This window comes from Rattus norvegicus, chromosome 8 (assembly GCF_036323735.1).
Source record: "Rattus norvegicus strain BN/NHsdMcwi chromosome 8, GRCr8, whole genome shotgun sequence".
NCBI lineage: Eukaryota > Metazoa > Chordata > Mammalia > Rodentia > Muridae > Rattus > Rattus norvegicus.
Window position 1 is genome coordinate 115,525,594 of NC_086026.1, and position 26,406 is coordinate 115,551,999.

General features: G+C 43.9%; 2 protein-coding genes across 4 annotated transcripts in view; one reads left to right on the forward strand and one right to left on the reverse strand.

The window, feature by feature from the left end:
• Rpl29 (ribosomal protein L29) overlaps positions 1–26,406 on the forward strand; it is an 893,235-nt gene that overhangs the window by 469,151 nt on the left and 397,678 nt on the right. The window lies entirely within an intron of this gene.
• The window catches only part of Col6a4 (collagen, type VI, alpha 4), a 116,344-nt gene that overhangs the window by 29,708 nt on the left and 60,230 nt on the right, over positions 1–26,406 (reverse strand). For both annotated transcript variants that reach the window (XM_039081569.2, NM_001412226.1), the window contains 12 exons: positions 19,308–19,361; positions 19,155–19,190; positions 16,489–16,551; positions 13,210–13,272; positions 11,429–11,491; positions 10,333–10,395; positions 7,797–7,847; positions 5,560–5,595; positions 5,399–5,461; positions 3,408–3,470; positions 1,863–1,898; positions 421–457 (listed from right to left, as the gene is read on the reverse strand). In XM_039081569.2, coding sequence (XP_038937497.1) covers positions 421–457; positions 1,863–1,898; positions 3,408–3,470; positions 5,399–5,461; positions 5,560–5,595; positions 7,797–7,847; positions 10,333–10,395; positions 11,429–11,491; positions 13,210–13,272; positions 16,489–16,551; positions 19,155–19,190; positions 19,308–19,361 — 628 coding nt within the window. The remainder of the gene's footprint in view (positions 1–420; positions 458–1,862; positions 1,899–3,407; positions 3,471–5,398; positions 5,462–5,559; positions 5,596–7,796; positions 7,848–10,332; positions 10,396–11,428; positions 11,492–13,209; positions 13,273–16,488; positions 16,552–19,154; positions 19,191–19,307; positions 19,362–26,406) is intronic.

Below are 26,406 nucleotides of genomic sequence, written 5' to 3' on the forward strand. Positions count from 1 at the left end.
AGTTATGTGACAAAGCCAGACCTAAGACCTCATGGTTCAGAGTTCCATTTCTGCAATGGAAATGACAACCAAATAGGACAGGCTTCTTTTCAAAAGGTCATTGTGAATATTGTTGATTGAAATAAAAAGATCAGGGCTTCCCATGCTCTGTTTCACGCGGGTGCACGGGTATGTGTGTATGGTTACATTTGGGGGGTCCAACCTTGTTCACTATTGAGATGGTGTGCCTTTCAAACTATTTCATTTCATTTCACTTCAGAGCCCACCAAGGAAGAGATCTTAAAGGGAGATCGGGCACATTCTATAAGATCTTTTTACGATGGACAAATCACTTCCCAAGGCTCAGTCAAATCCTCAGGTGACTTAGGTCCTTAGTCCTTGATCCACCCACACCCCACCGCCAGCTCCCAAACAACTTACGGCAGTTTCCTCGCACAAAATCAACAATTTCACAGGGCTGTAGAGAGATGGGGAGAGGCAGGGAGAGGAAATAAGCATTTAATGCAGAGCAGATGTCATTGTCCTGACTTGTAATGACGTGTACTAGCTGAAGCATTTAAATATGTAACAGAAAACCACAAACCTGTCAGAGCTGATCATACCACCTAACAATATTATTTCCAGATCCAGCCACTACTTTAAAACACTTAAAGGATGGGATACTGAGATAGGTAGGTAGGGCACACCATTTTACTTTGTAGTCTGCCTCGTAAATCAAGGGGATCAACTCTGATGCTGAAGGTTGAAATCTAGGAATCTCAGGAGAGAATACTGGGGACTGCTGTCAATTTATGCATTTTTATAGAAGTGTTTGCTAGACTTCTTTAGAATGACGACCAAGACAAATACCTCCATAGCCCGATCCCTGGAATTCTACCTCTTTGTTTGTTTGTTTGTTTGTTTGTTTGTTTGTTTGTTTTTATCCCTTATAGGGATAATTTCTTGTGCGCTGTGTGGAAGCATCTTTTGCCAATAAACATCTAATGGCCAATAAACCGAGTCAGGATTCAAAGGTGGGACATCTGGCAAGAGCAGGGAATTCTGGGAAATAGTCAGGTAGGAGGATTCCCTACCAGAACTTAGAGGAAGCTGGACGCATGAAACCAAGGAGACATAGAATAGTATAAATGGTCTAATATAATTTACGAGCTAGTCAGGGAACAAGCCTTAGGCCTAGATATTTTATTAATAAGTAATGAACCCCAGAGTCACTTTTGGGGAACTAGGGAGCAGGTGGGAAAGTTAGAAACCCGTCCCTCCTTTGTTCTCCCCTCGACTTCAGACCCTGCCACTTCCTGTTCTTTGGTTGTTTCCACTTCCTGCAACCCCACCTAACAGTCTGTGCACTTGGGAGAAAAGTACTCCTTGTCATTGCCGATATTATTTCTGGAGTATCCCATAAGACATGAAAACCTGTGCTACTCGGTGAATTGGCATTATTAAAAATACATAGCTTGGGGTTGGGGATTTAGCTCAGTGGTAGAGCGCTTGCCTAGCAAGCGCAAGGCCCTGGGTTCGGTCCCCAGCTCCGAAAGAAAAGAAAAAAAAAAAAGCAACTGTAAGTCAGCCCCAATTTAAAAAAAAATACATAGCTTTATAACCAGTGTTTTTAGCTTTACAAAAGAGCATTCTTCAGAAAGGAGGTAGGTCCCCAATATTTTCTTTTGTGTCACTTAATGGTTAAAATATTATTCTAATTTTATAGTGGCACTTCTGGGGAAACCTCCATAAACTTAAAGTGTTAACAAAATTTATAAAAGGAAAAATTAAGAAGCTTTAAGATTAACAAATCTAGCTCTGTAGATATAGAAAGATTTATGTTCTAAAATGAGTGAATTTTCAAATTAGGAGTCTTTACCTACCGTCCTATCTGCCAAGCCTTTTGGGCCCTTGATGCCCTGGATAGAATAGAAACATAGTTAGAACTGCAGAATTCTGGTTCCCAACACTTTTTTCTCTATAAGCAACTGGAGATGCTAAGTGCTCACCATGGCACATACGCTGCCCTCCTCTCCTGGTCCCTGAGTTCTGCTCAGCCCAGTAAGGAGGACAAAGTAACTGACTGGAACAGCCCAAACCTCAGAGTCCAGGGAGTCCAGGAGGATGGGACATAGACTCTTGGAAGACCAGGTAATTTTGAAACCATTCAAGAGCCCAGGTCCTAGCAGAAGCTATTCTAAAGTACGTCCCAGTATCTCCCCTGTTCCTGCTCTTCCAGGCCTCTCATCCCCACCCCATCTCTGCCCTCATAGTGAAGGAACCTCCCAGAAGTCTTCCGATTACCACTGTCTGGCTCCAGCCCCTCTGGGAGCCTCGACAGTTACTGTCTTTGTTTAAACTCTACAGGGTGGTGACTTGTAGCCTTGGGCAGGTCACTGTCCTGAAACCCACTGAGTCTGTGCTCCCTCACCAGATGACCATGAACTACCTCTGTGATGTCTGATTGGTTTTTTTTTTTTTTTTACTTAGTTGATTCTCTCCAGTAAAAACCCTGAACTCCAGTGAGGGATATTCTGATGTCCCCTTCTGGCTGATGAATACGTTATGCCTCACAGAATGACAGACACACACTGGTTAGTTTTTATCAACTTAATGCAAACCCTTTGCATATCTCAGAAGGATGAATCTCAATTGAGGAATCACCTCAGCTTGGCCTATGAACGTGTCAGTGAGGCATTTTCTTCATTGCCAACAGACAAAGGAGGTCCCAGCCAAGTGTGGGTAGTATCACCCTTAAACAGATGGGTCTAGAATGTTACCATCCCAGGTGAGGGGAGCAAGCCAGTAAGCAGCATCCCTCTATGGTCTCTGCCTCAGTCCTGGCCATCAAGTTCCTTCTTGTCTTGAGTCCCTCCTCTGACTCCCCTCAATGACAGATTGTAACCTATAATCCAAATAAACCAATCCCTCCCCAACTTGCAGTGGGGGGATGTGGTTTCTCACAGGGAAGCAAACTATCCCACCCTGTCTCTAAAGCAGAGCATAGGGCAAAGCTTCCGAGACTTTCTATGTCTCATTGTATTCGAAAAAGCCCTCTGTCTTGTAGCAGCATCAGCTCAGTTAAGATAGCATGGATGGAATATTCAATGAGGATTTCCATCCGGCTTTACGTGTTGGTCATCGTGTTTGCATTGATAAGCTCATTCTCTGGTAAGTTTTATGTATTAATCTATGCGTTCAGGAAGACCCATAAACCTCTAGTCACTCCAAGATCACCTCTGGATTCAGAGAAAAACGACACCTAGAATACTGTGTAGGTTTGACATTAGTTTGCTAAGCTGTTTGCCAGGTCCCTTGAACCTGCTGAATGTCCCAGATGTTTGTTTCTTCTTCAGTGAGGCTTCTTATCAAGTTCTTACTCATCTTGGCACAAGGTTGGAAACAAGAAAGGAAAAGGTTCCCATTACCATTTTTCCTGGTGGGCCTTGGTCACCTGGAGTTCCAGCAAACCCAGGAAATCCAGAACTGCCCTACAATGAAGAAACCAAAGGAATAAGCTTCCCTGTTGGCTATGAGAACTGGTCTTCCCAAAACATCAAACTGTTTCATGCCTAAGGCCAATGAGTCTGCCCCTGTGAACTATGTATCCATGGAGAGGGGGTGAGGCTTTATGGGAACCAGATAACTCCCTTCTAGCCCACCTATCTATCTAACCCCAGCTTGTCCATGGGTTACACACACACACACACACACACACACACACACACACTTCCACACAAAGCCATAAAAGACCACTTAACCCTCAAGGTTAAGTCTCAAGGGCATGTGATTAACAGAAAGCACAAGGTCTACACAGAGGGTCTGTGTAAAATTCCCATAGCACCTTTGGGCCTCAGTGTCTCAAGGATGGTTTTGGGTGGCCAGGGACTCACTGCTCGTGTTCTAGGTATTTGAAGTAAAACAGCACCAATCATCTGGGTTGGATCGATGCCTGTCTTTTTTATTTGAAAGTACAAGGAGACGTTAACTGATCAGAGTGACCGCAAGCAGCATGGAGCTGAGCAAGCACGAACCTGACTGTCTGCAGGACCTGCCAGCAGATAAAAAATTACAATTACAGAGTCAAGGAACACTCATGCTTTCTAACCCTCCTTCTCCTTCGCTCTGAACACCAGTTCATGTCCTGTCCCCAGAAGACTTTCCTTTAAACATTTTTAAATTATGTTTATTCGTGCGTACGTGCATGCGTGCATGTGTTTGTCCATGTGTTCTAGAGAGAATGTCATGGTGCACATGTGGCGATCAGATGACAACTTATAGGAGTTGTTTCTCTCCTTTTCCCATCTGGGTCTGGGCTCGGTGGCAAGTGCCTTTATCTACGGGGCTAGTTAGTTCTTGTCAACTTAACACATGCTCTAGTCAGTGGGAAGAGGGAACCTTAGCCGAGAAGATGTCCCTATTAGGTTATCCCAGAAGCAAGTCTGTGGGGCATATTCCTGATTAATGATGGATGTGCTCATACCATCCCCGGGCAGGTGGTCCAGGGTTCTATAAGATAGCAAGCTGAGCAAGCTAGGAAGGGCAGGCCAGTAACAGCGTTCTTCCTTGGCTTCTGCTTCTGTTCCTGCCCTGACGTCCCTTAATGACGGCTGGAAGTATAAGCAGAACAAACCCTTTCCTCCCCTTTGCTTTTGGTCATGGTGTTTATCACAGTCACAGAGACTGGAGCACCGCCTGAACCATCTACCAGCCCAAAGCTCACTTTCTAATGATGTCCATCAGCTAAACACTAACCAGATCCTAGTCTTCAGAGTTACTCTTTTCAAAATGAGTTGACATTGACTGTGGCTCTTTGAGATCCAATCTTTATGGCAGGGCACAGTGGCACACTTAGAAAGTGCTGGAAGAAAGATCAGGGATCCAAGGCAGACCTTCCTTAACATAACAAGTTCAAGGCCAGCATGGGCTATCTGAGACTGTCTCAAAAACAAAAAAGAATTTAAAAAAAAAATCATAATCTACAGAACCCGAAGGAACGAGTTCTTAACACGAGACTCAATCAAGCACACTAGATTCAAAGTCCACCAAGACAGGAGTTATGTTCTTGAGAATCTAGTTCCAAAGAATCTTGGGGAAGACTCAGACAAACCACACTTGCTTCTAAGGACTGTCTGTGACAATGTCCTTCCAAATTTTCCCTAGAGTCACCGAGACAGAGATGCCTTCAAATCGTCTTGAGTGGCTGGTAGTGCAAAGCTGAAACTCTAACCTGTGAGCTCCGTTGTTACCATTTGCTAAGCTGCATTTCAACCCTGAATGTAAATGAGAAGGGGTGGGTTGGGAGGATGCTGCGTGTGTGTGTGTGTGTGTGTGTGTGTGTGTGTGTGTACTGACTGGTCAAGGATAGTCTAGCCCTGTCAGCCTCTGTGATGACTGCAGATGACCCTTCGGTTCTTACCCTCTTCCCTCGGATTCCCTTGGCCCCCTTCTCTCCTCCACGGCCTGGATTACCATCTTCTCCCTTAAAGGCAAAAGCAGGGTTGTGAATGTGAAGAAAGAATTGCACACAGGTGACACACTTGCCTACCAGTTGCCAGGCCCACGGAGATCTCTTCTTACTTGCAAGCCAGGATAGCCAGGGAATCCAGGTTCACCCTAGGGTCAGAGACAATAAGATAATGTTCAGTGCCAGGTGATTAAGTCTTACCTCGACATTCCTCCGGGAAAGAAGAAACTGTTGTCAAGAGGCTGCATTTTAATTCCAGAGATCAACAATTTATAGTTTTTACAATCTTCAGCATCTCTGATGCAGAGTCTAATGAAACTTCCTTCTTGGGCATTTTTATTTCTCAGGGTAGAGCCCCCGAGATCTGCGCCAACAGAAAGCAAGGTAGGGGCATCAACCTGAGTGTTAGGAAGCAGCATCGACTTGTCAGAGCCATAGACATGCTTCAAAATGATCATGCATCCCACAGGCATTTATTTAGCTCTTGCTGTTTGCCAAGTGGTCCTGTAATCACTGGAGACTCAGCAGTACACAAAACCAAGACCCCCACCCCAGAATTTGCATTCCTGAAGAAGCAAGTGACCATAGAAGTAGACAGCATCTCAGAGATGGACCAAGAATCCAGAGAGAGGACCAGGAAATGAAAAAATGAGCTGGTGAGATGGTCCTGTGAGGGAAAGACGCTCACCACCAAGCTTGCCGACCCAAGTTCAATCCCTGAACCAAAGGTGGTAAAGAGAGAAAAGTAACCTAGCAAGCAGTCCTCCCTCCTATGCACACACATGGCACAGTGCTTGTGTGCACACACGAATAAATAAAGGTTATAGTGAGAGACCAAATCTTTTAGGTTCAAACTCCATTTTAGAAAACTTGAACTCAGATGAACTAACAGGCCAGTACCTAGCATTAGTTTCCAAATTACCCCACACCAAACCTGAGCCTAGCCAGTTTCTAGGCTAATCCCAACAGACCAGCGTTTCTAGGTTAGTTTCTCCCAACAATCCAGGGTTTTCAAGTTAATTGCCAACCAGCCCTGCCCCCTGCCTAACAACCACCAATGCAGAGGGAAGCAGAAGTTATGTTTATGGTTTTACCCCCCAGCACCAGCCAATTATACTGGAGATCACAGTAGCCACCTCATTAGATGCTTGCCAATCTAAAAACACCCCACCTCTGACTTGCTGCTTTCTATAAAACTTCACCACATAGATATTCGGGGCTCCACTCCACCAAAACCATCCTACCTATTGGCAGTGGGCTAAGGGCCCGAGATAAAGGCCCTGCTGTGATTTGCCTTGCATCCTGTCTATTGGGGGAGGCAGGGTGTTCACTAACACTTCCCTGGCACTACAACAGTGTGTGTTGAGAAGTGGCACAAGTCCCACCCCAGCTGAGGAATTATTAAGTTGCTGGCCACTAGAAGGAAAACAAGTTTTCTTTAGGAATACAGCTCTCTCTATATTGAACATGTTTCTATAACATTCAGTGCCAGGCGATTACGTTTTTCTTCAACATCCCTCTGGGAAAGAAGGTCACTAAGAGACCACATTTCAATACCAGGGGTCCTCAATTCCTAAATAGTTTTTACAATTACCACCACCACCACCTAGAAATTACAATTTCAGTAGAGGTCCCGTGCTCCAGTAGATGCTCCCACATACGTATGGGCCAGGATAAACAGACTTAGTAAGTTTTAAAGACTTGAAAGGAAAAGGAGACAGAGGTTGGAAGGAGATCTTCGAAGAGCTGGAGTGGGGAAATGGGAGGAGGGAATGAAACCAGAATATGAGATTCTTAAAGAAAAAGTTAAAATATTATGTATTTTTAAAAGAAATAAAGGATTACATCGCCCCTCAATATCTTCGGAAGGTTGGTTCCGGTTTCCTCCGGAGGTACTGAAATCTGAGCACAGTCAACACCCTGATGTAATACGGTGCCACCCAGTACACACATGTGACATGTGCACACCCTCTGTTAGACTTCAGTCTCCAGGTGACACAATACCTACAACTACAGGTGCTATGGAACAGGCATCATCGTCTTGTGTTATTTAGGGGGATAACAAGAATTCATACATGTTCTATACACATGCAGATTTTCCCAGATGTCTTAACCTGCAGCTGGTTGGATCCATCACTGGGAGCTTGTAAGTGTAGAGCATGCATGTGAAGGGGTAAAGGCAGGAAAGTGAAGGATGAGACCAGCCCTTTACTTCTCAGGGAGAGAATTCTATCACGCTATGTGCGTCATGTCATAAAAATCATCCCTGGCATACCTCTTCAAAAGTCACTATAGTCTAGTAGAACTCAAAGCGTGACCTGAGATTGGAATGCTCTTTGCAGGAACTCACCTTCTTGCCTTTTCTTCCAGGATGACCGTAGCCGTCTAGACCAAAGCGACCCTAAGAAAATAACACAAGATGAATTAACTCCAGATCCACCCAGACCAACTCATGGCTGATGCCTGGATAAGCAAATGAAGTAAGAAAAGGAGTGGAGAGGGTGAAGACTTGGTGAAGCCTTCACAGGATAAACAGGACATCGGAGGGAATGGGGCTGCTGGGAAGAGTACTAAGAATGGGCACAGATGTGCTCACCATCTGGTGAATGTTGTTCATATTGTTTCTGGTTTTCAGAAAGCTGAAACAGGAGGGCTGAGAGTCTGAGCTAGCTTGGGTTCAGTGAGGTCAGTGAGACCGTGAGACCCTGTCTGAACACACACGTGCATACACAGACATGCATGTGCACACACGTGCATGCACTGGTACACTACAAGAGGTTCAAACACCTGTACATCCAGATCATAAATGTGTCACAAGGAGTGAATTCAGAACCTTGTAGTGGCTTGGGGAGTTGCGAGGGTGGTGACCAGAAACTGTTTCTAGATCAAATAGATGTCAGAAAGTGAGAATGACAAGTTGAAGGGCTAAAGACTGCCCCTGTGGCCTGGTTAGGAAACATTTAACATAAAAAAGAAAGTGAAGTCAGGGAAGTGATGGGGAGGGGGAGCTGAATCCTGTGGGGAGGAAGGTGCCATTCACTAGCTGTCACTCTTGTCCTCTCCTTCCTGAAGACTCACAGAGCATCCATGCCTGCAGCTCCAGGGACAGACCAAGGCCTGGATCTGGAAACTTGTGAGAGTGCTGGGATTAAAGATGTGTGCTACCATATCTGTCTCTACCTGAGTTCTAGAGACTCAAATTTAGGTCCTCGGGATTGTCCAGTCCTGAAATGCCACCTCTAAGAAGAATGTTCTTCCCAACTTTCAGGGGTGGGGGTGATAGGGAGGGTGAGAGAGAGAGAGAGAGAGAGAGAGAGAGAGAGAGAGAGGATAGATGGATAAATGATTGATAGATAAACAGACAGATACATACATAGATGATTGATTGATAGATACATAGATAGAGACAGATAGATAAATACATAGGTGATTGATAGACAGACAGATAGGTGAGGGTGTTAAGGGGCATAAGCTCTATGCTATTTCAACCACAGAGAGCTGAATGAAATTGAACAAAATCTTAGTTTCACCATTTTACTATCTACCTTTTTGGAGGATGGGCACAGGGCACTGTATGCCTCGCAGTCTGTTTCACAGCCACCAAATTCTGCTCTCTCTCTCCTTGTACATTTTTATTTAAGCTTCCTGAGTCTGCTTCAGGTTTCTCTCCTTCCCAACAAATGCAATTTCTGTGCAGAATTAGGGGAGCACCTTTATAAGTCCTTCCTAACTGTTGGTGGAAGAGATCTCCAGAAGACAGCTCTGCTCTTATGAAAAGTGAAGTGCATAGAAAAATAGTCATATAAAATAATGAATGTCCCCCTGCATTCAGATCAGTGAATAAGGAAAAACGAAGACTGCTGCCTTCAAACGTTTCATCTGTAGGAAGAAATCATTCACAATTATTAGTCTCCAACATTATTCCTATACTCTGGATAATTAAACTCATACTCTGAAAAGCTAATGATTCTAGTTAAGTATTCTGATTTGGTATCTACAAAAATGGGTCTGTGTGCTGGGAGAGATGGCTCAGTCAGTAAAGTACCTGCCAAACAGCTGTGAGGACCTGGGTTTAAAATCACTAGAACTCACTCATGTGAAGCCAGATGTGGTAGCACAATCTTCAGTCTCAGTGTTTCCAGAGGGAAGTGAAGCTCATGGCGCTCTGGGCTGCCTCACACAGATACAAAAAACAAGGAGATCCTGCCTCAAACAAGGCTGGGGGCTTGGAGGCTAAGAGCAGTGGCTGCTCCTGCAGAGAGGATCTGGATTCAATCCACAGTATTCACATGGAGGCTTACAGTCATCTAAACTCCAGGTCTGGGGGACCCCAACACTCTCTTCTGGTCCCCACAGGCACGAGGCAAACATGTGGTATATAGAAATACATACAGACAAAACACCTATACATATAAAATATATCTTACTATAAATGTCAAAAATTAGGACCACCACCCAAAGTTCACACACACACAAAGCACATGTACACACACACACATACAGAGAGAGAGAGAGAGAGAGAGAGAGAGAGAGAGAGAGAGAGACTCACAAAGTTTTGTTTTGTTTTTAGTTTATCTGAGCATCTCATTGGTCCCAAAAGACTCGGATTCTTGAGAAACTTCCTCATCAAACAGAAGAGCCCCACAGACACTTCCCTCTCAATGAGGAAGCGAAAGAAATCCAACACATTTTTGGATTCTTTACTTATGTGGAACTTATGAAACTTTGGCTAAATCCTCAACAGCTCAAGCCATCTTGTCACACTACTAAGCCCAAGTATAAATCATATTATGTTTTACGTGCAACAAGAACACAACACCCTCCAAAAAAGAAAATGATAAGGTATTCATTCAATCAGGAATTCAAAACAGAGAAATGAGACTTACAGGCTGTCCTCTTGACCCTTGCTGACCCCGTGGACCTCTTTCTCCTGTGTGACCGAGTTCTCCCTTTTAATAGAGGGGAAAGATGAAATTAATTTTCTCCCAGGAGTTTCTGAATCTTTGTGCCATTCCCTTAGAGACTGTTTGGTTAGCCTTTTCGAAACCTGTTGCCCTCACCAGCCTTGTTAAGGCTTGTTCTAGAAATGGGGTAAAAATGCACAATGGAATTAGATACAGATGCAAAAAGAAATTAAATCACAATATTGCAGGGAAAATGGATGTAACCATAACTCATTATGTTACCAAATAATTAAGGGGGGGAGCCACACGTACAAATACTAAATGTTGCTCTCAGACGCAGAAACTAGACTTAAAATTATGTGTATTTATATGTGTGTGCATTAAATAAATCTAATTATAGAAACACTAGCAGTCTTTGTACTGCTGAGTACACATTTACAGTGAACCCATGTTTGTTCTCTGTCAGTACACCTTTGCCTCCTGATATGTGAGCCACTTCTCCTGATATGTGAGCCACTTCTCCATAGAAGTTTTTATAATTTCCTTCTTTGTATGCATCTATCTAGCTATAAGCCAAAAGCTGGTCCATAACTTCATCAACAATATCAGGAACATGCTGGAAATGATCACATGGCAGGCAAATATTTGCCTAAGAAAGGCCAAAGGTCATAACCAAGAGTGACATACATAGAGTAACTGAGAGTAACATAACCAAGAGTAACACAGGTAGAGTAACCAAGAGTAACACACATAGAGTAACCAAAAGTAGCACAGGTAGAGTAACTAAGAGTAACACACATAGAGTAACCAAGAGTAACACAGGTAGAGTAACCAAGAGTAACACACATAGAGTAACCAAGAGTAACACAGGTAGAGTAACCAAGAGTAACACACAAGTAACCAAGACTAAGACACCTAAGTATCCAAGAGTAACACGTGTAGAGTAACCAAGAATAACACAGAGTATCCAAGAGTAACATGCATAGAATAACCAGGAATAACACTCATAGAGTAACCAAGAGTAACACATGTAGAGTAACCAAGAGTAACATAACCAAGAGTGTTCCCTTTCACTCACCTTGAGTCCTCTGGGACCATCTGTTCCTCTTGAGCCATTTGGCCCTGGAGGCCCAGGATTCCCCTGCAATGATATCACGACCAAAATCATGACTCTCTTACTACAGATATGTAGTCATTTGACTAGTGATTTTTGTTTTGCTTTTTACATTATAATAGAAGAAAAAGCATAAGCATTCGGTAAAACCCATACTTCAAATTTTGAAATTTTGACCTTTTCATAGGCTAATCATACTTGTTACAGTATTGTCTTGTGAGAATAGGTACCAGCAATGATTCATCACTATGCAGCTACAGGGGTCAACAACTGATTTCCTACAGTGCTAAGGTATTTGCTAAGGTACAAGGTTGGTAGGTCAATCTGTTAAGTGAGTTTTTACTCCATGACATTCCCAGCTACTGATGGCTTCACTGGAATATCATCCCACTATTAGTCAAGATCAAAACAGTCTGGAATTATCAATGTGCTCATATCACCTAAAGATCCAAGTCAGAAGCCAGTCTGACCACTTTCTGGGTGGCAAGTCATTTATTTAATCTCCTGGAGCCTCTGTGATCTTATCTACAGGAACAGAACATTTTCTAGTATCTTCATGCAGAACAAGGGAATTGGCATAAAGATGGAAGGTGAGCTTTTAATGCTCCAGCCGGTTCATTTTATCTTCCAGCATGCAAAATGCAAAGCAGACACTGTTAAACTCTAGGCTGGAGGAGACTTGGAGGAAGAACAAAGTCTACTATGCAAGAATCAAATCTACTGAACCCTGAGAAAGAGGTGAAGGGACTTATCTATACACTCTCTGAGAGAAAGGGGTGAGGAGGGGAGGGTTATCTAGATAATCTCTGGGAAAGGTCCTGGTCAAAGGATCATGAAGACTAAAGCCTGGGCTCTTACCTGCTCTAAACTGGAAACATGTTCAAATGAGACTCACACTATCACAATAAGAATTTTTTTTAAGTAAGAGGTTAGCCAGGCTCTGTGGCATGCACATTTAATCGCAGCACTCAGGAGGCAGAGGCAGACAGATCTCTGTGGGCTCCAAGCCAGCTAGGATGATATAGTGAGATCCTGTCTCAGTAAACAAACAAACAAACAAATGTGCTTTAAAGTCTTTCAAAACAGCAAGCTAGCTTTTGTTACCCAGGGAAAAACTTAAGCTATAGTTCCGTCCTCAAAGCTACCGCTTTGAGTCTCTGGACAGAGACCACAGACCTGACTCAAGTCCTGTTGCTCTAGTGTCTTACGCTGTGGCAAATGCTCCTGACCTTAGGAAGCCGCCCTGACGCTATGGCTCAGTCTCTCTGACCTTTCCACTGACCACGGACATTAGATGGACAGTTGAACAGGCCCTGGGAAATTCAATTGAGACAGTTTGAAAATGCCCAAGTCAGAGGGCATTTGACTACTTACTATTTGACAAAACAGTCACTGGGTCTCCCTGAGCCTCTGTGCCCTTATCCACACAGTCAAGCATGCCCGTGTATCCTCATGAGGACTGGGCAATTTAAACTTTGCCTCCTCTGTGGCGCTCCCATTGTTCTTGCACTACGAGTAAACAGGAGCTGTGGCACATGTCTGTGAGGTTTGAAACCAGAATTTACTGCTCACTGTGTTTCCAGAATGAAGGGGGCTCATGGCTGATAGCAAGGCCAACTTGGTCAAACTAGATATCCTGGAAATCTAAGGTAGTCACAGACCCCAGAACAAGTGATTCGCCCTGTGATTCCTCGAGGCAAGAATCGGCCATTTCTATACTGTAGTCATTTGTCTTACAAACCTACCTGGGCACCCGCATCCCCTTTTTGACCGAATGATCCTGGAGGTCCTTGCCTTCCTCTGGGTCCCTGTTCCAAAAGAGACGTTGAAAGTCAATCGATTTTTATACATCCCTTTCATAGCCCATGTAAGTGTAAGGTCACCTGGACAAAGGTGCCCACACCCAGCACTGTGCCACCCACCCAACTGAATGAAGTGGTGTCTACACTCTGAAGCGCTCGTGTATATTCATTCCACCCTCAACCGTCTACAATGGAGGACACAGGTCCTCAACATCTATGTTCCACGCAACCTTTCCAGAAGGATCTGCTGAGCCCTGAAGTTCAAAAGAGCTGATTTCATAGCTTCAGTCACCCAACTGATTTGAAGTCAACCGAGTAGGCTGAGAGTAGCAGCTATGGTGTCCCTCTCACTAGAAAGGAACTTTTTTCTATAGCCAGATCTCATTTAAATGTTCCAATCTCTGTTGCTGTGGGATAGGAGACCCTTATTTTTCCCTCTGGTCTATTTTGCTTGACTGATTTTGACACTTTAATTTTTCTCTGGTTTTTCTGAGGGACGCTTTCCTAATAGAAGAAACATTGATCTTGGTTTCTACCCTCCCTGGTGAGGTATTGACAGTCTTTTTTTTTTTTTTAATAGACCATCACCCCACAACCCAGTGGGGAGGTGAGAACGGAGGACAGTTTTTCTATTGATTATCTCCCCTGTGGTTCTTGGCACGATGTTCATGCCTTTTAAAAAGCAAAATCTGGTGACTATAGAGGACAGAGCAGGGACAGGGCAGTAGTGCGGGTCTGAATTTAAAATAGACTAGCGATCAAAGAGAAAATGGGAAAAACAATATTGTTTCCTCGTTATCTCCGCCTGAAGCTGTTTTTTTTTTCCCATCATAAAGAAAACACTCTAATTACACTTTGATTACTCTTTTTTTCTCTCAAGGGCCAACTGACACTCACTGGATTTTTAATGGTGGGGAGAGGGCTTGATGTGAGTAAAGTTTCCTGTCAGTTTATAGTTGTCCCATTGCTGGGAGCTTGGAAACACTTTGCTTTATAAGAGGAAGAGTTTGAAGGACCGTACGATGGTAGGTTCAGTCTCTCCTTTGAGGATTCCAAAAGAGCTATTTTGAAATTTAAGTTTCCACTTGTCACTTGGGAGTTTACAAAGCCTCACTGGACTGAACCCATAGAGGTTAGACCCCTGTCTTGCTTGTCTAGGCACTGAGGTATATTAAGAGGGAGCCCCGTGCATAACAGAGACCAGCAAGCAGTTTGCTGATAAAACACAATTTTAATGAATTAAATTCTACTTAGGGACAACTGGAATCACAGCTCCAGAGGCACTCATTAAGAGCACTGACTTTTAAGTTTGAATTGTGGTTCTGTCACTCACTAGCCGTGTGACTTTGGACAATTTGCTTACCCTCTTCATCCTCCTCTCCATTTTGCCCCGTGAAATGGACTAATAAGCCCACTTAACACCCCAACTGTGGATTAAATGAATTAATGCTAACACATAGGCTAGTAGCCAGGAGTCTGATCAATACTGGTATTGTGGTTTGGCCTTCCCAAAAGAGGGGCTATGCAATTTGCTTTCATAAAGACCCAGGAAGCTTCCTTTATGACATTCTGATTCAGATTTCTGCCACACAGAGAAAAGGTTTCAAGCAAATACCCTTAGATTAAAACCCAGTTCTCCAAAACACTAATGGCTTATACTCTAAGATCAAGAATCGACAAATGGGACCTCATAAAACTGCAAAACTTTTGTAAAGCAAAAGACACTGTCATCAGGACAAAACGGCAACCAACAGATTGGGAAAAGATCTTTACCAATTCCACATCTGATAGAAGGCTAATATCCAAAATATACAAAGAACTCAAGAAGTTAGACTCCAGAGAATCAAATAACCCTATTAAAAAATGGGGTACAGAGCTAAACAAAACATTCTCAGCTGAGGATTATCGAATAGCCAAAAAGCACCTAAAGAAATGTTCAACATTCTTAGTCATCAGGGAAATGCAAATCAAAACAACCCTGAGATTCCACCTCACACCAGTCAGAATGGCTAAGATCAAAAACTCAGGGTGACAGGAGATGCTGGCGAGGATGTGGAGAAAGAGGAACATTCCTCCACTGTTGGTGGGATTGCAAACTGGTAAAACCACTCTGGAAATCAGTCTGGAGGTTCCTCAGAAAATTGGACATTATACTACCTGAGGACCCAGCCATACCTCTCTTGGACATATACCCAAAAGATGCTCCAACATACAACAAAGACACATGCTGCACTATGTTCATAGCAGCCTTATTTATAATAGCCAGAAGCTAGAAAGAACCCAGATGCCCTTCAAGAGAGGAATGGATTCAAAAAATGTGGTACATCTACACAATGGAGTACTACTCAGCTGTCAAAAACAATGACTTCATGAAATGCATAGGCAAATTGAATGAACTAGAAAATATCACCTGAGTGAGGTTACTCAATCACAGAAAAACACACTTGGTATGCACTCATTGATAAGTGGATATTAGCCAAAAAGCTCAAATTACCCAAGATGCAATCTACAGTCCACAGGAAGCTCAAGAAGAAAATGACCAAAATGCAGATGTTCCCACTCCTTCTTAAAAGGGGGAAAACTATCCATAGGAGGGGATATGGAAGCAAAGTTTAGAGCAGCGACTCAAGGAATGACCATTCAGAGCCTGACACACATGTGGCCCATATATATATATACAGCCACCAAAACTAGATAAGATTGATGAAGCTAAAAATTGCGTGTGGAAAGGGACTGGATATAGATCTCTCCTGAGAGACACACCCAGAGCATGTCCAAGACAGAGGTCAATGCTAGCAGCAAACCACCAAACTGAGAATAGGACCCCTTTTGGGGGAATTAGAGGAAGTACTGAAAAAGTTGAAGGAGCTTGCATAAAAACAACAATGCCAACCAACCAGAGCTCCCAGGGAATAAACCACTACCCAAAGACTATACATGGACTGACCCAGGGCTCCAACTGTATATGTAGCAGAGAACAGCCTTGTTAGGGCACCAGTGGAAGGAAAAGCCCTTGGTCTTGCCAAGGTTGGACCCCCAGTGCAGGAGAATATGGGAGAGGGCAATAAGGGGGATCTATAGGGGGAATACCCGTATGGGGGAGGGCGAGGGAAGGGAATGGGGGCTTATGGACAGGAAACTTGGAAGGGGAATAACCTTTGAAATGTAAATAAAGAAATAAATAATAAAAATTTTAATTAAAAAAACAGCTCTCGATACAACCTGTGGGCCTGGATACCCAGGTTCTCCTTGGTAGCCCAGCTCACCAGCCTCTCCAAGCACACCCTGCAGAAATGAAAACAGATAAACAAACAAACAAACAAAAAACCTGTGGTGAGCTCCCAGACCCAGCAGAGGTTCCTGCCCTGACTTCCCTCAGTGTTGGACTGTGCTATGTGAAACCGTAAGCCAAAATAAAGCTTCTCCTCCTTGTGTTAATTTGGTTGTGGCATTTATCATAGCAACAGACACTCTAAGACATCTCTCTAGTGTCAAGGACCTTTATCCTTCACAGGAAAACAGAACGGTGGTCACGTGTGGCAGTCATTTGATGTGGTCCTGCTCTGATGGCCAAGCTGTTCTTGAATTCCTGGATGGGTGACCCTTACACCTCACACTGCCCCCTGCTGTCTTATTCTCCTTTCTACATGTTATACTGTAGCATTATGTGCATTGGTTTTCATATGAATAGAATTATGTGCATTTCCATGTGTTATACTTTGTGTGCAGATGCATAGGACTCACATACTAGGGAGAATACCCAGGGTTTTTCTTTCTGAGACTATGTGACCTCACTCAATAGTATACATTCTAAGTCCCCCACTCCACCCCATTTTTCTACAAATTTTGTGATTTTATTTTTCTTTAGAGCTGAACTGCCTTCTGTTTATGCACCAATTTTTTTAATCAATTCATCTACGGTGGAGGAACTATTGATTGGAAACTTGAATAGGAGCACAAGCAAGCCATTTTAAGGGCTCATAATGATTATAATCTATGAAGAGGGAACATGTCCAATTTCACCCTATAGCTCGCACAAGTTCACTCCTGCTCCAGGATGAAAGGGCTCTACTGCAAAATCTGTCTCCACGGAACAGTACAGAAGCCAAAAGGGTGAAAGCTTGTCTTTTGGTAACGAGATGGAGGAATGAGGAGAAATGAGTGAAAGAAAAGAAAAGTAATCCTCACATGACCTACTATACTGGGGGCCTAACACTTCTATTAGGGAGCTGTGTAGTTAACAGGCTCAGAGAACATAGAGCAAATAGGAAAATGGGAGATTCTATCACAGAAAATGAAATTAGAAAGCTGTGGATGCTCAGTTAATTTAGCCAAGAGTGAACAAAATAAATGCATGACCAGGATGTGGCAGGGAGCAGAAGGATAGACCCAGTCGGTAGATGGGTAAGAAAGCAAAATCTTCATCTCTACTGTAAAGAGTCAATAGCACACTGAACACTGAACTAAGCTGGTCGCCCACCTCTAAAATACGTGAGCAGAACACTGCAGAGCTGAGTTCCAGAGGAGCCTACCAGAATTAAGCTGAATTTATACAGAATCTTCAAAGAGCATCCTAGTTGTTGATGCAGACATTAGATTTGAATCAGTCAGCTGTGGCATCTCCAGCAATTTCCTGCCCTTTACCAAGCTGGCCTGCTGGGCCGGAGACGTAAGGCAAAGCTATACCCAGGCCCCGTTTTATTTTTTCATTTTGAAACAGTGTCACACTATGTTGCCCAGGCTGGCCTTGAACTCATTCTGTAAAAGCTCAGATAAGCTTTAAAGTTATCATCCCTGCCAGGATGAGAAGACTGTAACATTCGTTACATTGGCAAACTAACGTGCACTGTTTGAACTCTTAGAGAAGCCCATGCTCCCATTTCAGACCTCAGCATGTTTGTCTGAAGGTGTCCTCTAAGGCCCCCTTGTCTGAGGATGGGCTGTGCACTCCCAACTCTGTGGGGAGGGAAGAGAAGAGCAACACACCCCAAGAGTAAAACATTGTATCTTAGAGAGGTTACCATTGTTTATCCCATGATACAAAACTGTCTGCAGGAGAGAACTGGGGAGTCCAAGGCTCAGCGATGGGAAGCTCATCCATGAAGAGGGAAGCTTGTTGAGGAACTCTAGGTTACCTCCTCAGCTTCCCCTGTCAGTGTCTGCCAGATACTGTGAAGGCTAGACATGACAACACCATCCCTATATGTTGCTATTTGTTTAGTGGACACCTCTCCTGAGGGGACACTCAGCTCTACCTGGAGATCTAGCTGGGTCCTGAAGGGGGCTTCCCCAGTTGATTTCTATTGGCTGTTCTGAGCAGCCAATCTGATGGTGGTCTGCCATCTGTGCGTCTTCTGCTGTTTATTCTTTGCTTTGCCCTGCTATGTACTTAGAAGGTGTTCATTTCAAACCACAAGCATGGCTATTGTAGACCATTCTCCTGACTATGTGGAACAGGATTATGGGAAGATTTCCATAAGATATAGACAAGCGTGTAGTGCACCATCTGGGAGCCAGATAGCAGCTTAGTAAAACAAGATTCCTCCCGGGATAGTCCCCAGCCCACTCTGAAAGCAGATGGGCTTCCTCGGGAGACGCCATGGACTCAGCCTTTTCGCCTTCATCTCCACAGCGTGCACTTCCCCACACACAAATAGGAAGCCCTGGCCTTCACTCGGAAATGTCATTTTATTTTATTTATTTTAAACCCAAATGAAATATAGTGGGGCATGGGAGTATCCTGAACATTCCTTTCTTCCACAGTAACTTCCCATCCAACCCCCATGCCCTCTTGACAGCCAGTCAGCAACCCTCCTTGACCTTTCATAGTGAGAACTAGGAAGGTAGCCTTACTCATGGAACGAAGAGAACTCTCCGGAAATACTGACCTTCAACCCTGGCAAGCCACGTCTTCCAAGTGACCCCTAAGAGCACAAAAGAAGGTAAGATCTCAGAAAACAAGTCAAGCCTGCGGCACCAAGCCCCCTCCTTGTGCAAGGCCAGCTCCCTCTTCAGCAAAAGGGAAGTAGTGTTACACCTACCCAAGGTCCCACACTGCCAGTTTCCCCCAGAAGTCCGTGGAAACCAGAACTTCCCTGGAATAAAAGAAAGATCTGTTTAAATACCACAAATTCCTGGTTTTATTCCCTCGGTTTGAGCTGTCCGATGCCAAAGCTGCTGGCAGTATGTGATGATTCAACTTATCTAAAATTCAATGAAATGAATGGTCAACCTGGCTACATCCCAAGGGTTCAACAAGCGGGTAGGGCTGGTGGCTGTAATATTGGGATGTGCAGAGATAGAATGTCTATAAGCACTGCTCGAGCACCAGTCTCCAGCTCAGTGGGTTAAGTGAGTACTGTGTGAGCATGAGGAACTGAGTTTGGACCCCCAGAGCCCACATAAAAGCAGAGCACAAGAGGTGTGTGCCTGTAATCCCAGCACTGGTGGGTAAAAGACAGGAGCTCACTGGCTGGATGGTTTAGCCGAAACTGTGAGTAGTGAGAAACCATCTCAAAAAAATCAGGTAGCAAGAACAATTGAGGAAGACACCCAACTTGGACTTCCGACCTACACACACACACACACACACACACACACACACACACACACACACACGCATGAGCATGCACATGTGTACATACAGACATATGCGCACAGTTATGAGCATGCACACATGTACACACACATGCACATACTCAGTAGCATGCATGCAGACACAAATACACACTCATGCACACATGCACATACTCTCACATATACACACATGCACGCATGCATAAAGAAGTAAATGGCATCAATTTTCATGTTTCTAAACAGCAATAGATTATTGTTCCCTGCTGAGTGTCCCTTTGGTAATAGCACATCAAAGCTCATCATGATGTGACAGCAGTCAAATATGTTCTTCAACAAGCCATGCCTAGTGTCTAAACATACTGTCATTTTCCTCCATATAGGTGCCACGCAGGGTCCTGAGTGGCAGGTAGAGGAGAAGGTAGGAAGTTGTGTCTCTCTGAGCATGGAGGGACCAACACAAAGTGTATATATAGGTGGTGACAGGAAGAAAGATACCACAGCCACCATGAGAAGGCACTCTGTAGTCACCTCTGTGGTGTCAGAAGCTGGGAAGTGGGCAGAAATTCAGAGAAATGGAAGCCATAGAATGCCCTGAAGTGGAAATTTTAGTTGTTTGGAAAGTTAGTTATGTCAAATGATGTTTTGGCTGGGGCACACAGGTGAAAGGATGTCTTGCTAAAGCAAACACATGAAAGACTGTTTTCCTGAAGCAGACATGGGTGAAAGGATATTTTGATATAACAAGCACGTGAAAGGACTCTTGATGAAGGAAAACAAATATGACCCCACAGACAGTCGGAGATGAGCACTAAGCATTGGTTCGGTTTGCTCCGCCTCCTTACTCTCACTAATGACACACATGTACTGATCTGCCTTACATAGCGTTGTTGAGCCCAACTCGTGATAATGCCGCCATTGAGAGAAATTCGCCCAGGAACTGCTCCTGAGGTTCCTGCAGCAGCTTGCAGCTTCAGTGGCTTCGCCTTAGGCCATTTGGAGAGCCTGGTGGTTTCTTCAGGATTGCTGGTTCGTGTTTGGTGTCTGCCTGCCCAGAGAACTGCTCTGCAGCTGCTCAGTCCTATTTGGTGTTTGCTATGGGACTGAACTGCTGAGAAAGAGGATCAAGCTCGCCCCCAAAGAACTATTGCTGAACGGTCCACTTCTCCCACATCCTAATAACTTTTCTCTTCTACTACCTCTGCTGGGTGGTGGGCTAGAGGAGAGGTTGAACCCTCACTAAAAGTAGGTTGCAAAAGCCATATGCTTACAATCCCCAGCCAGAACACCATGGATAATCACTCAGTGAAGTCGCCTGCTACCTCAGAGGGGAGAAGGAGGGAAGCAAGTGTAACACTGAAGCAAAAACCGCATCTTGTTACTCTGTTACTTAGGAAGGAGTAAATTCTCAAACAATTTAGCCCACAATGCTAGTGGATTGAAAGTCAATCGTGGTACAAACATTTACCAAAATATGATGCCATGATTTTAAAATACTTATCAAAACACCAAGAAAGTGTGAAAAATTCAAGACCGAGCTGCACATGAGGGGCAGATATGTATTAGTAGAACCCCTATTGATGGTTTTGTTTAGATTCTGCGGTGGGTTCAAGAAAGCTTATATCTATGATAATTCTCTCTCTCTCTCTCTCTCTCTCTCTCTCTCTCTCTCTCTCTCTCTCTCTCTCTCTCTGATTCTATTGTAGCTCAAGCTGACTTTAAACTCACTATGTAGCTAAGGGTGGCCTTGAACTCTACATCTTCCTGCCAACCACACACTGGATTGCTGGCATGTGCTGTCACACCTGGGTTTTGTTTTTATCTTTGGAGACAAAGACTTATGCAAGCCCAAACGAACATGGATCTCACAATCCCCCTGCCTCAGTCTCCCATGTGTTAAGATTACAGGTGTGAGCCACCATACCCAGATCATTATATCTCCTCAAGATAATGTTGTTATTATTAATATGAGGTGGCTTTGCACTCACGACCTCGCTGCAAATATGCTTACCCACACAAGATCAAGCCAGCAAAACCAGTCAACATTCCACTGGCTAGTCTCAGGGGGTTTCAAAAAAAATAAAAGAATGAAAAGTGGGAAGGGAACATGATGGGAAGGTTTTGGAGAGTTGGGAGTGGACATGATCAAGTCAAGATACAATACATACAAGTATAAAACAGTCAAAGGGGTTCTGTTGTTGTTTTTTATTTGTTTGTTTTTGTTTTATAAAATAGAAAGCAGTATATAGTATGGTGCTGCTCTTTTAAAGTATGCTTAATTGTATGAAAGAATAATTTCATTCCAAATAAGGAAAAATGACTGTCCCTCAGTTTTGAAAGGAAAAAAATATTATACTAGATGTCAGAACACAGTCGGAGAATGGAGCTGTGTGAGGAGAATTCTGAATGTTCTGAGATAGCTCTAAGAAAATGAGGCGATTCTTGTGACCTCTGCTACTGCTAAACACCGATTTGTTCTTGGAATACATTTTTGCCATCCCTCCAGGTATAGTAAATAGAGGTGGGTTTGCCTCAGAATACCAATTATGTTACCACTGTTACTTGGACACTCTTTCCAGGTAAGACCTGCCCTTGTGGACATATACAGCTTGAACTTTGCTCATATGACTCTGCTTAACTCTCAGAGTATAAATTGTCTGATGCTCTAAATAAAGTTGGCTATTGCCTGAGACTTTTGTCTACCTCATTTTTAGGCTCCACTCTCCCAGGTCCCACCGCCTTTATAGTGGTGACAATCAGGGACAGAGGACATGGATAGATGGGTAAAACACTTGTGAGCCAAGCATGAGGACCTGAAGTCAGGAGTCCAGAACCCACATAAAGGCAGAACCTCAGTGTGTGGAGAGAGAGACAAATGGATCTCCAGAGATCAGCCAGCTTAGCTGAGTCGGTGAGCTCTAGGGCCACAGAAGAGATTCTGTCCCAAAACCTAAGGTGGACTGCTGGCCAAATAGCTCAGCAGCTAAGGGCACTGACAACCTGAGTTCAGTTCTCAGAACACACATGGTGAATGGAAAGAACCAACTCCCACAAGTTGTTCACTGATTTCCACATGTGTACCATGGCACATGCATGTGCTCTTTCTCTGTCTCGCTATCTCTATCTCTTTGTCTCTTTGTCTCTCTGTCTGTCTCTGTCTCTCTGTCTGTCTCTGTCTCTCTCTGTCTCTGTTTCTGTCTCTGTCTCTGTCTCTCTCTCTCTCACACACACACACACACACACACACACACATGTGCATACACACATGAACGCATGCCATATGCTACACACAAAAATATTTTTAACAAGCCCCTGGGATCTTCCTGACTTCCTCTAGGGTGTAATTGCTATCATATATTAGAAAAGTGGATATAGATGTGGGAGAAGGCTATAGATAAAGCCTCTCATAATAGATCTGTATATAATAAAGATCCTTTCCTAGAACATTTATTGTCTTCTCACCTCCACGACAGACAGCATTTTGCCGCCAGCAATAGTGACGTAATTACTGGGACAGATGCTGGGGCCACTGGGTAAAAGACTGTTGGAAAACAGAAAACTTACAGTCCTGAAGAAGTGTCATTCCTCAGATTACTTATTCATTAGAAAGAAGAGAAAATATAGTCATACTAAAGAGAGCTGGTGAGCAAGGTTCAGTAAAGTGCTCAAATCTAATATCACAAAAACAAGCCAAACTCCCAAATAGAATTACTAAATCATCTGTTTAAATAAAAAAGTGATTAGTCCATCTCTACCTATGGAGAAAGAATCAGGCAAGTGCTATGGGGTGGGGGGCAATGTTCAGCAAAAGAATTGGTCAGAAATGTCAATGTCATATAAACAAACGAACAATGGAGGACCCGCTCTAACTAAGAAAAAATAAAGAGACGAGATGCTCTGACAACAGCAACAACCAAGAGTCATAAAGAACATTTCAGGAGTGACAGAGTGGCCGTTCTAATATCGCCTTCGTGTCTGTCTTGCACCAATGAACACATCTTATTGGCAAGCTGATATTGCAGAATTCAGGGGTCAGTGCTATACCACTACCGATGGCCATTCTCCCCAGCGGTCTGCACAGGACATTCACTATGAAAGCCTGCCATCAATGTGCTCTCCCTAAAATGGACATGTTGAAATGTAATGCCCAGTGTGCAGGGATCAGGCATACAGCCTCTGCGAAGCGATCTGGGTCATGAGGAGGGAACTGGTGTGATGTGCCCCAGCCCTCTCTCTATGAGGTGGCAGCCAGGAAGGCAATGCATGAAGCCAGAACTAGGCCCTCATCACACACCAAGTCTTCCAAGACTCCGGAGCTGTGAAAACTAATTGTTGGGTCATACAACCTGTCAACTGTATTCTGTTACAGTAGCCCAGACTAAGACATGGGAAAAGCAGGAAAATGTGAGCATGGACTGGGTGTTAGAAACTAATATTATTTATATGTGGCACAAGCAACAGAAACGACTCAGCAGGTTGTACGTGTGTATTGGTGCAGACACATACGTATACATGTATTGTAACAACTAAATACCCTTGAAAGTGGGAGGAGGGTTGGAGGGTTGTGAGGGAGGATAGCTGGGAGAGGCTAGAGGGAAGGAAGGGATGGAGGAAGTGATGTAATTCTATTTCAACTTTTCAAAAATTTTTTAAAAGCAATATTATATAAATAAATATAGATATAAAATTTATATAAATAAATGCTGTTTCTTTAGTGTGATATAGAGTGGTTTCCTTTTTTCTTAAACTATGCCTGTTGGGTATGTCTGGTAATGCGTTATAATACCCTTAATTAATCTTCAGATGGCTCAAGAATACACATGCTCACACACATGCTCACACACATGCTCACACACATGCTCACACGCATGCTCACACATATGCTCACACAAGAGTACACACTCACACACATGGATAGAAAGCAGATATGGTGATGGTCACACTTTGTTCCTACAACTATATTTTTTTTCCTGTAGATCTAGAATTTTTCTAAACAAAAGGCGCTGTGAATTCTTCACGGGCCATGTCAGGAACTCAAAATGCAAAGGGAAAGAAAGCAACACATACATTCTGCATTATAGAAAGGGATTTTTCTCCCCATACAAATTTGGTCTCAGGTTGAATGCGCTCCTGTAAACCTCGGTTTTTTCCACTTACTACTACAGCAGGGATGTTTTCCATGTGGAGAAACAGTGGTCTGGCTGATGACCTTGCTTACCGGTAGAGTACTTGCCTGACATCAAGAGGTCCCAGTTTTAATTCCCAGCAGAAAGAAAAGGGTGTGGGGGAGAGGAAAGAAGGGAAGAAGGAAGGGGATGGAAAATGTGTAGAAAATCAAACATGGCGGCTCGTGCCTGTAATTCCAGAACTTAGAAGGCCAGGGCAAGAAGGGTAGGTGATGAGTTGGAGGCTAGCCTGGGCTACATAGTAAAACTGTATCAAAGCATCAACAGAAATAAATAGTTCTCCTTGATATGTTTCACTGCCCCACACTACTGCACCATGGGACAGTAAACGCGTCTAAGAGCCATCTTTGATTATTGGATGCTGACCCCTTTGGCCTTTACTGTTTTTGAGATGGGATCTTACACACACAGCCTGTGTGGCCTAGAACTCACCATGGAGCCGAGGATGGGCTTCAGCTTCCAGTCCTCCTGCCCATTGCCTCCAAAGGGCTGGGCTTACAGACGTGTACACCATGCCCAGTTTGTACACACTGGGGTTGTGCACTGCTAGCCAGGCACTCTAGCAGCTGAGTTGCATCCCCAGTCTAATTTTCAATTATTTCTAAAATATCTGCAATGATAATAATTGGAGCTAAGACTTTCTATTGTCCCATGATCAGCTTTAAGGAAGATACTCAGTGTCAACCCCCTGGTCTCCATATGCATGGGAATTTCTGTCTCTCTGTCTCTCTCTGTCTCTGTGAATGCATGTGTGTCTGTCTTTCTGTCTCTCTCCCTCTCTTCCTCTACCCCCTCCCTCTCCCTCTCTCTCCCTCCCCCCTTCTCCCTCCCTCTTCCCCCCTCCCCCTCCCTCCTCCCTCCCTCTCCCTCTCTCTCTCCCTCTTCCCCCCTCTCTGAGATTGCTTTTACACTCCTGACCTGCACAATCGGTTCTCCACTCCTTCCCACACTAGGTATGTAATACAATTTCTCTGCTTTGTTGAAAAAACTATTTCATGGAAGAATTTTCCAGACTTAACTGTGACACTGATCCCAAGGCCTCTCAGAAATAATAGCAAGGAAAGACTGCCCCTTAGAGGCCTGCCTTCTAATCGCAGGCAGACTCTAATCTCAGCAAGCATGGTTTATGTAAAAGAGTAATTTACTATCATCTAAGTCTATTCAAAGGATAGTCATTAGCACCCTTCTTTGAGCCCAGCACAGGAGGAGAAACCACAAGAAACACAAAATTCAATCAGACTTGGCATAATCTGACACAGTTACAATTTCTGTTCCACATACAAGAACGGAGTCAAGGTTAACAGGTTAAAGTCAAGGTTGGAGACCTTTGGAAGCTGTGGCCCTGAGGCTCTCACTACAGCTGTGGTACAAGTGGTGGCTG